This window comes from Gastrolobium bilobum, unplaced genomic scaffold (genome assembly GCF_033153095.1).
Source record: "Gastrolobium bilobum isolate Gb01-03AN ecotype WA unplaced genomic scaffold, APGP_CSIRO_Gbil_v1 utg8260, whole genome shotgun sequence".
In the NCBI taxonomy this organism is placed as follows: Eukaryota; Viridiplantae; Streptophyta; class Magnoliopsida; order Fabales; family Fabaceae; genus Gastrolobium; species Gastrolobium bilobum.
The window spans coordinates 766151-777114 of record NW_026899532.1 but is presented as its reverse complement, the minus strand read 5'-3'; the positions used below and the strand labels follow the sequence as shown (position 1 = coordinate 777114).

The following is a 10964-nucleotide window of genomic DNA, read 5'->3' as shown; positions in this document are numbered from 1 at the left end:
AACAGTTTCTGAGAAAAAAAATGTGTTTGATAACATATTCTATTTTTATTCCGAGAATGAGAATTGTGTTTGATAACATAACAAATAATATAATAAAAAATAATTCCTATTAAATATAAAAAAATTTGGATCATCACTTTCCTTTCCATATGGTGTGGTTGTGGTGGTGGTGGTTGTGACGGCAGTGGATGCGACGATGGCGGTGGTAATGGTGGCGGTGGCGGCGGCGGCGGCGATAGTGGTGGGGATGATGGTGGTGGAGGTGACGACAGTGGTTGGGACAATGGTGGTGGGTATGGTGGTTGGTGGCGGCAACAATGGTAGTAGTGGCATGGTGGTAGTGGTTGTGAAGGCATCATGGTGGTCGTGGTGGCAGTGACTGTGACGGTGGTGGTAGGTGACAGTGGTGGTGGCGGTGGCGTGGTGATGGTAGCGGCGGGGGTGGTGTAATGGTGGCGATGATGGTGATGGTGACAGAAATGGCTGTGACGATGGTGGTGGTGGTTGGTGGTGGCGACGGCGACAATGGTGGTGATGACGGTAATGGTTGCGGCAATAGTAGTGGTGGTTGGTGACGTGGTGGTGATGGTAGTAGTGACGTCGTGGTGGTGGTAATGATGGCGATGAGGGTGGTGGCAGTTGCGTGTGATGGCGATGGTGGCGGTAACGATAGTGGTTGCGATGATGGTGGTGATGGTTGATGGCGGTAATGGTGATGGTGATAATGGTGGTGGTGGTGGCGGCTTCGGCGGCAGTTGTGGTGGTGGTGAGGGGTGGTGACGACGACACTAGTGGTATGATGGTGGTGGTGATGATGGTAGAGGTAGAGAGTGATTAAGAGGGATAAGTGTTTATCATTTTGTGCTCGGGAACAAAAAAACAGAAATTTTTTGATTTTTTTTTCGGAGCACAAAAATTAAACCGGTTCATTCCAGGAACAAAAAAATAAACCGATTTTACCAAACGAATTTTCTATCCATTTCTGTTCCCGAAAACAGAAATTAAAAAAGAATTGATTCCGAAAAGGTTGTCATGCACGCTCAGTGACTAAGGAATTGTGCTATATGAAGCACACGGAACATTCTTTGCCAGTGCTGTTAGCTAGTGGACTAAGAAAACAGGAAAGTTAATCCATACTAAGTACATTTGGAAGATTTCAATGTACCTTATCCTTATATTTAGATTCTTGCTTCTGTTGCATACTTGCATGGCTTTGCCATTAGCAGCATGGCCTTTCCTTTTCTTTCTTATATATACTTTAAACTTTGGTCTCCTGCGGTAAACAAGAAAACTGGACCTTGAATTATGGGAAACCGATCCATTGTGGGGTTCTTGCAATGAACTATCAGAAAGTGCACGTTCTTGCAGAGTATCTTGATGGGTAGTACTCATAGGAGCCTCGCTGGCGCTGCCATTCCCATTTGACATGGAGGATGAGACACATAGCATGCAATGCAATATTCGGACCCTGAATGGAGAAAACTTGAGGCAGAAACTGAATCTTGCACATAGTCATCAGATGGACGTAGTGGTTCTTGACAAGTGGTAACAACATTAGCACAGAGAAGTGTTATACGTATTTCATAAACATAGATGTTAATCTCCTTTGTTTTGCTATTGGGCTCTTTCAGTTTTGTTGTTTTATGTTACTGGCCCAATTGAAAGGCTGAGGCCCATTTTGCAACACAAGTAAAACGTTGTCATTTTACTTTGTGAAGGCAAATGAGGCACTTAACCTTCAGCTGATAACACAGTGGTGATAACGTGATATTTTTCTGATTTGCTACCATCGAAAAGAACTCTCTCGAACAAAGCTGTTTGTTAGGGTTTGTGAGTGAAATCATTCTGAGAATAATGAGTGATACACTGAGATTTGATCTATGGTGATTTGGAGAAACTTGTTCATCTCAACAAGACGGTTCTATTGATCGGTGTACTTTTCTGATCGACGATCAAAGAGTGGAAGCTCAACCTTGTGAGGAAGATCGGTGAAGCTGATGTTGATCAGCTTGGAGATCGTGTGAAAGGAACTACGATTCCTTTGCTGGCTCAAAGATTGGGAAGTCCTCTTTAACCATTTGGTTCTGATTCATAGTCTTGATGTGTTGTTTCAAGATTGTATTTCTTGTTGATCTGTTTTCGTGTTTAGTTTCTTCATATGCTTTAATTTTGTATACTTGAAATTGTATATTGTAAACTCTGGTTCTGAACTTGATTTGTAGATAGAGTAATATCATATGGCGTTTAACCTTCTTTAGGCCCCAGGACGTAGAAAACTCACTAACACTGAGTTTCTGAATCTGTAAAATACTAGTGTATTGCGTCTTTATGCTTTCTTTAATCTTTCTTGTTATGCTTTGCTTATTACTGTTTGCGAAAACTATTCCCAAAATTACAACAACAAGATTGGCGTTATTGTCATTCACATTCTGACTCGAAATTGATGATAGTTCTTGTAGTTCCAGAGTTTTGTCGGGATGCTCCTTTCTTCTGCAATAAACCAAGAGGGTGTGCTTGGTGTGGAGGAGCCTTGAATCACCCATTTATATACACTGATGCAGAGCAAGTTCTATGTTTCGTTTTTTTCTCTTATGGATCTTTTATGACACAAAGGCTTGTCTTCTATCAATATGTAACAATTTTAACTAAATACTTCGGTTATGTTTGATTGTCCCCTTTTTTTTAAATTATTTTGTAGAATAATTAATGAAATAGGTATTTTTTATTATTTTTTTTGTTTTCAAAGTTAAAAATCAAAATACATAATAAAAATATTTTAAATATTTTCTCTAAATTTAATACTAAAAACTATAAATAATTATAATTTTTAGAATTATTTTTATAAAATGGAACTTATCAAACGAGTTTTTTTTTTTTGGAAACTAAAAAACTATTTTTAAAAACAGAATTCAAACATACCCTTAGTTACTGAATGTTACTAGTTCTTTGGAAATCAAATTGATATTTTAGAGATCAGCTTAATTTTAAGAAATTATTAGAATGATTCATTAATTGGGATGATAGAGAAACAATCAATTGTTATTATTACATAATTAGAGAACACTTCATCAATTCAACAAAAATATAATACATGGTAAAAAGAATATGCATAATTCTATATCCATTCTAATGAATATAATTGTTTAAAAAATACTTTTTTATTTTATTTTTTTGGTGACGTAAAGTTTAAGAAGAGAAAATATTCTAGCATTCAAAGTCATAACATACTATAAATTTCAATAAGGGTTTACAGATATTCTTCATAATTAAAAAAAAAAATGTGCTAGGAAGCAACTTAACTACCCGCTTATGATGTATATATTGTTTTAATAGTTAATTCTTTGAGCTTTTTATTAACGGCATGTTTGGTGTGATGTATAAGATCTGATAGTATAAGCTTATACTATACGTTATGACATTTTCAGTTGTTTGGTGTGATCATCGTATAGTATAAGCTTATACAGCAGTATCCTTTTATACATCAAAATGATGTATAACTTAATCATGCATAGAAGTGGTGGATTAAGCCTGATAAGGAGTTGATATATTAATATTGCTTACAAGTATGATTTTCAAGAACCAATTTATCATTTCAATATTGGAGAATATTATCTTATACAATATCATACTAAACACTGAATAATATTAAAGTTTAATCATGAGTTATAAATATTTTTTTTCTTGACGGCAGGAGTTATAAATGTCTATACTCTAGACGAGACTATACTAGTGTAGTTTTTATTTATTTATGTCCACTTATCTTGCTCTCATGACATTTGATATTTTCTTTCTTCGGCAGCTCTCATTTCCGAGGTAAATTAAATATTCCTATTTACTAGCTGCTACATTTTATATTTTTATCTACTTGCAGAGTCTGGAATTTGTTAGCGATATGCCGTGTGTAGTGTAGACACTCTTAACTCACGACTGTCCTCTTGTAAACCAGTCCATGTGGTCTTGTTAGTTTGGTTTGCTCCCTATTTTCCATTGAATAAAACTTGCGAGTCTAGTTTACTCAACTGATATTATATTCAAGATAATGCCCATCGAAATCATAGCATATAGAGCTCTGTGCCACTTTGGGCACTTTCAAGTGTAATACTTTTATTAATCTTTCAAGGTGGGCGACGGGGCGTGATTATTACGCTTCATAACTCCGTCTTTTTCTCAATATAACATCATCACATTGATGTGAAATGGGTAAAATTCGCAAGTTGTCCACCGCATATCTTGGGCTAGACAAAAAGAAATCATATGCTGTTGTTTACTTTGGAAATTAGAGTGACATAAATAGGTTAATTTGAAGGAAAAAATATTTCAACATAAACTTTAGATAAAATTATCTAGACAAAATTATCTATAGTTATATTTTATAATTATGTAATTTTCGAGATTTTGAGTTATTTGAATATATACTTTAGGAAATGGTTCATGCATGTTTGTTGCCCATGCAACAAGGTCCAGTTGATAAGGAGAAAAAAATCTCTTTAATTTTTTAGTCATTTTTATAATTAGTGATTATAGGGGGTCCCTTTATCATTATGTGGAAATGATATATTCTATTTGTACAGATATGGTATAGGGACGTGTTGCGACTTCAGCAAGTGCACCGATCGTAAAAGTAATAAAAGTGTATGTGAGTATGAGATCGTTCCCACGAGGATTGGATTTCAAGCACTAGTTTGCTAACAACGATTTAGTTGGACAATCAATTTGATATGAAAAGAAAGAAAATCAAGAACAATCAATAACCTGCAAATTCAAAATTAAAAAACAATTAAAGAGATGAGTTGTTTAACTATCAAGAACGCTCGTAGTTAGGGTTTGATTTCCCCAATTATCCTCTTATTGTTATGAGTAAAACAATTATCAAACTGCTCATTAAATAATACCAAACAATTCTTTCTAAGTTAATTAGGGCACAATCCCTTATTACCCTAAATCTACGTGATCTTGTAAGAACTCTAGTTCCCCAATTATTCTACAAAAACACATGCATTAAGTTCAAGAATCTTAAGATTGCACAAGTGCCCTATGTATATTCCTATATCACAATGATTATGACGAGATTATCAATTTAGGGTTTTCACACCAACATTCCTATTGTCATGCAATTACCCTATATCATTCTACACGGATCAAGCTCATAGAAAGCATTAAGGAAAGATAAAATCATGCAATTATGAAAAGAGAATAATTCAAATAAAGAATTAACTCATAGCAGAAAGATTCCAAAGGGGTTCATCTGCCCCTAACTACATATTAATCTTAGCCTAGCATAATGAAATTAAAAACAATAGAAAGTAAAGAAAATTCTTCAAACTCCATTGGAGTGATGCCAGTTGAATCTTCAATTCTTCCAGCGCTATCTTAGTTCCACTCGCTCCTAATGCTCCAAAGCATGAAGAATGTGTTTCTCTCTCCTCTTTTTGAGTAATATTCACTCTTGATTCATCGAAAAGCTCATTTCTATGTGAATATGCCAGCCTTTTTATAACGAAGAAATCATATCTTTTAATTCCTTACAAGATCTTTCATGAAATCTTTCTAAAATCTCCAATCATATCTTTCATTACATGATTCCATAAATTGGGCCGAAGTACCATTCTCCAATCATATCTTTCTAAAATCCTTATTCTGAACATAATTGTATACTATTTTTAATATAATTCTAGCTACAAATTAAGGCCGAAGTACCGTTCTGTTAATTGGGCTAGAATAGAATCTGTACAGATTTTACATTCTTAATTTTTGATGATTTATTTATCTGTCAACGTCTTAACAGTTTAGTGCAGGCCTTGAAAGCGTTAGTAATAAAGACATTGTCAAAGATGAAAGATGTGCCTAAATAGTATGTTTGTTTTATTAGTTGGGAACGTCCCTTGATTAAATGGTATAGTATAGTATAACACAGAATGAGGAGAAGAAATTGTGTGAAATAAAACGCACACTCAATTATTTATACCTCGAAGAAAAGGACAGAGCTCATCAAAAGCTCTACATTTTAGTTTAAAGAACAAGAAATTATATAAAAGGATTTCGAGGCAAACATCTATGATTTTAATACTTATATCTCATCATCCCAGAGATCATTTAGTGGGGGCTTGGTTGGTCCACCGATTAAACGGTTTTGGTTGATTTGATCTATTTTGTGATGATCATCCTTTGTCAATTCCCAGTCAAAGATCTGAAGGTTTTGATTCATCCTCTCCTTATCGTAGCTCTTGGCCGCAAAAGTGACTCCTTGTTCATACAGCCATCTCAGACTAACCTGTGCTACTGACTTGCCATGAGCTTCTGCAATCTCTTTGAGCATATCATTCTCCATAACTTCATTGGGTCCCCTTCCTGCACCTTTCCTCAGAGGTGAGAATGCTGTTAATACTATTCCATTTGCGCTGCAGAACTCTCTCAGTTTCTTCTGTTGCCATGCAAGGTTCATCTCCACCTATATATATATATATATATATATATATATTAGTTCATCTCAGTTAATATATTAATTTCATGATCATTCATATAAAGAACATCAAGTTTATTCAGAAAGAGAAAAAGGAAAAAGCAACACATGCATAAACACACACACTCATGGACTTAGTTTAATTACTTGATTCACTGCGGGAAGGATAGTAGCAACAGAAAGCAGATTTTGAAGCTTCTTGACAGAGAAGTTGCTGACTCCAATAGCTCTGGTGAGTCCAAGTTTGAGGCATTCTTCCATGGATTGCCACACACCCTTCACATCAAATGGCAAGAGATCCTCAACAAGAATTGGAAATGAAAACTTTCCAGGCTGAGAACTGAGGGGCCAGTGGATCAGATACAGGTCCAAGTACTCTAGTTGAAGAGTTCTACACAAAATAACAAAACCAGAAGCTTAATCTTAGTAACCATATATGTAAAAGCAAACCACATATTGAAAATGAAAGCAATATTATATAATATGTTCTCACTGGAGTGATTTGCGCAAAGCAGGAACAACGAGATGAGGATGATTGTCGGTGACCCAAAGCTTGGAAGTGACAAAGAGCTCTTCACGAGACACGAGACCAAGGTCAATTGCTTCCTTCAAAGCTTCTCCAAGAGCTTGTTCTGAGCCATATGCAGCAGCAGTATCAAAATGCCTGTAACCCTGCTTGATGGCCTCAATGATAGCAACCTTAGTGTCTTTCTTGCATGTGAAGTCAGGGGCAGACCCCATTCCAATCGCTGGCACTCTCAGTTGATTAGGTGTGTTGGGAAGCACCACTGTGGGGATTTCAATAGGAGCCATGGTTTGCTTTGCTTTGCTTTGCTGGGGTTTGGATGCCAAAAGATTCAAAAGTGATAGTAATAAGTTTAGACTTGAGAGAGTATATATTAGTCCTTGAGGTGAGGCTGAATGAGTAAGATGAGGTTGCAAACCTTTTTATATACAACAAGATTGGTACATACATTGATATTGTTTGCGCAGTATAATATTGAAAAGTTGCAGGGTTATCATAAGTATAGAGGTTAGGTGGGGTTGTGTTGAGTTCTACCACGTCCACCACCATTTTCTTATTTTACTGAATAATGCTTAACATCAAAGTTGGTGAGTCAGTGGCGGGCTGGACTATCTCAACAAGTCGGAAAAAAAATATTTAAAATTTGTTTGTTTATAATAACATGGAGCAGATGGATTGCAGAATTTAGTAATGAATATATTCAGCATACTTCTTTGATGGATGAGTAATATTTTATTACATTAACTTATTTAAAACTACTCTTTAATTTTGAAATTTTCTTAATTTTTAATTTTGTAACCGACTTACTAACTAAGGGGTTGCTTCAGTGTTTTATGCACCCCATCTACTTTCACAATTCTGTATAACAATTAATGACCATGACTCCATTTAAGTTTAAAATAAAAATTAAATATAATTAGATATCTAAGATTAATTAAGCAATGAATTCAGTTGTACGTAGACGTGACAACAATAAAAGGACAAGTACTTTTATTTTTTTAGAACAGTCAGTTTATATGTACAAATATATCAAATTTATTTGGACATTTGGCATAGGTAAAATGAAAATTTCGGGAAAAAAAGTTACTTTATATAGGGTTCAATATGTAGTAGCTATACTCAGGCACTGAAGTATGGCCAAATGGGCGTGAATCAAATAAAATTCAAAGTCCGTAGGCGGAATAAGTCATCACTCATCAGTCATCTGTTAGGAGGCAACTTTCAATGGAAAAAAAACCCTTAGATCCCATTTGTAATATTAAATACATATGTTTATAGAAAAAATGTGAGTTAGTCATGAGATTTATCTTGCATTACTCAGATTACATCCATGCCTTACGTTATTTAATATGAATTTTATAGTTCTTAAAGAATACTAATTAATCTCACACTTAAAAAGTCTAAAAATAAAATTCATTATTTAAAAGCACATGCAACGTAAAATGTATTTTAATAAAAAATAAAATAATTTATATTAATTTTATAAAAAAAAAGTCCTTGATATTTTTTCAAATATTTATGAATAATAATATTGGACAAGTTATTAAATATTTATAATTTTAATAATTGAAAACTCATAAATATTTAATAACCCATTCGAATATCGATTCTTAGTTAAAAAAAAAAAAAAAATACTGGGGTAATAGACAATTTTATGTGGTTAGCTAAGGTTGATATGTGCACGTGGTGGTGGTTGTTGAGAATCGTTGTTCAATTTTGAAGGCGGCATGCATTGATAAGCGTAAAGTTAAGGGTTATTCAGATTTGTCTGTTTGTGAATGCTGCAATACAATTAATTTAATCACTAGTGGACACAGGCTTGGTCCTTGCTAGCTGCATTATTTTATTACGATTTTTAATTACATGGATCGCCTTTCAATATTTTTTTATTTTTTTTTATTTATATTCACCATTTATTTATCTTTATATTAATATGATTATAATTTTTTACGTGACATGATAATATTATTATTAACTAACACATCACATCTATTTCCCCACCTACTCACTCTCACGGTGCTGTTAATCTATTATTCTCAAGAAGCTGCTTTAAGATGTAAATATTTTTATGAAAAAAAAAAATTAGGAAATGCTGACGGAACAGGAATAAATCTAAAGAACACATGTACCCAAAACAAATCTAAGGGGTTGAACGTTTCTGTTAGTCATTAACTTTCTTTTCAAGGACAACTAAACACTAATAAAATTTAAGCCTTTTTATCTTCTTCTTTTTTTTTAATTCTTTTTGAACAACTCCCTTTCTTTTTTCGCTAAAATGTTAAACTCTCTTGCTATTTATAAAAAGAGTTTTATTAATCTCGTCTTAAAAGAGATAAGTTATCTCATATCATAGATACAAATTTGTGGACTTCACCATCTGAAAAATAAAAATAAAAAATAAAAATGACACAGTTATCGAAGAATGTGTAGAAGAAAAAGTTATCACATGTAATATAAGAGTAATTTTTTCCTTAGAAAAATTGTTCTCAACACGTACGTAAATTGTTGATATAGCTATGCAGGCAGCAGGAGTTAATAAAAAATAAAAAGGTCTCCCGATTACTTAAAATCAGGTAATTAATTACATTTACAGTTTGTAAGTGACATATTATTTTTGGTCTATGGCCTTGGGTCCCCTTTGAGGTTCATTTCTTCTCACTACTAAAAAAGCATGGATTAGAGACGGAATTTAGAGACGAAAAAAAATCCATCTCTAAAAGGGACGAATTCAGATAGGGAATAACAATCCCTCATAAATAAGGAGGGAATTAGAGACGATAATATTTCTGTCTCTGTTATTGACAGATTTAGAGACGAAAAATCAATCCTTCTCTAATAGGTATAGTTTCGTCTCTAAATCTGTCCCAAATAGAGACGACTAGTTTTTCATCTCTAATAGAGATAGATTTAGAGACGGAACTTAATATGTAGAAAATAATGATAGTCTTAAGTGGATACATTTGGATTTAGTGAGGGAATTTAGTGACATATTTTTTCATTTCTATCAGTGATAGATTTAGAGACGGAACATTTATTTTCATCTCTAATTCCGTCACTGATAGACACGAATATTTTTTGGTCACTATGAGTCAAGGATCGTGTTCCATGCCTAAGAGAAATAGATTATTTTTTGCTCCTATTTGAGACAAAAAGTAATGTGTCTCTGTTTGGGACAAATTTTGAGACGAAAGTAAATGACCTGTCTCAAAATCCGTCTCTAATAGAGACACGTTACTTTTCATCTCAAATAGGGACAAAAAATAATCTGACTCTCTTAGGGATGGAACAAGATCCCTCATTAATAGCGATGAAACTTTTTCCTTCTCTAGCAGTGACGGAATTAGATATGCAAATACATATTCTGTCTCCAATTCCATCATTGATAGAGATGGAATTATTTTATCTCTATCAGTGAGGGATTGTGTTCCATCTCTATTTGAGACAAAAAAATATTGTGTCTCTATTTGGTACAAATTTTGAGACTAAAGTAAATGACCCGTCTCAAAATTCATCTCTAACAGAGATAGATCACTTTCTATCTCAAATGCGGATGGAAAATAATCTGTCTCTATTAGGAATGGAACAAGATCCCTCACTAATAGAGATGGAATTTTTTATGTCTTTATTAGTGAGGAAATTAGAGACCAAAATGCACATTCCATCTCTAAATCTGTCACTGATCTATTTTAAAAAGTGTACAAGCTTGGACTCATTAAAAGGCTTCTTTAGAAATCAAATAACAAACCTATTAAAGGAGACAACCGCATCCGATTAGCCCATAAGATATAAAAAAAATAAGAGCTCGGAAGGCAGTTAATTGCATTTGAAGCAACAACTTGTGCAACCGTAGGGTAAAAAAATCCTAGTTTTGAAGCGATAACTTGTGCGAGCACGAAGCAAGAAAATTCAAGATTAGGAGTGATGACTTGTGTGGAACCATAACGAGAATATCCAAGTTTTCATGCGATAATTTGTGGA

General features: G+C 34.0%; 1 protein-coding gene across 1 annotated transcript; it reads right to left on the bottom strand.

The window, feature by feature from the left end:
• Positions 1-6063: 6063 nt before the first annotated feature.
• On the bottom strand, positions 6064-7273 carry LOC133290995 (NAD(P)H-dependent 6'-deoxychalcone synthase). The gene is made up of 3 exons (XM_061489156.1): positions 6954-7273; positions 6608-6851; positions 6064-6448 (listed from the first exon to the last, which is right to left on the bottom strand). The coding sequence occupies exons 1-3, from the start codon at positions 7271-7273 to the stop codon at positions 6068-6070; spliced, it is 945 nt and encodes a 314-aa protein (XP_061345140.1). The 3' UTR covers positions 6064-6067.
• Positions 7274-10964: the final 3691 nt, after the last annotated feature.

Bases quoted from the DNA above. Each gene is read 5' to 3' on its own strand.
- LOC133290995 (XM_061489156.1), bottom strand. From the start codon at position 7,273: ATGGCTCCTATTGAAATCCCCACAGTGGTGCTTCCCAACACACCTAAT. The intron at 6,852-6,953 runs GTGAGAACATAT...TATTTTGTGTAG, and splicing joins GCTTTGCGCAAATCACTCCA to AACTCTTCAACTAGAGTACT. The intron at 6,449-6,607 runs GTAATTAAACTA...ATATATATATAG, and splicing joins TCCTTCCCGCAGTGAATCAA to GTGGAGATGAACCTTGCATG.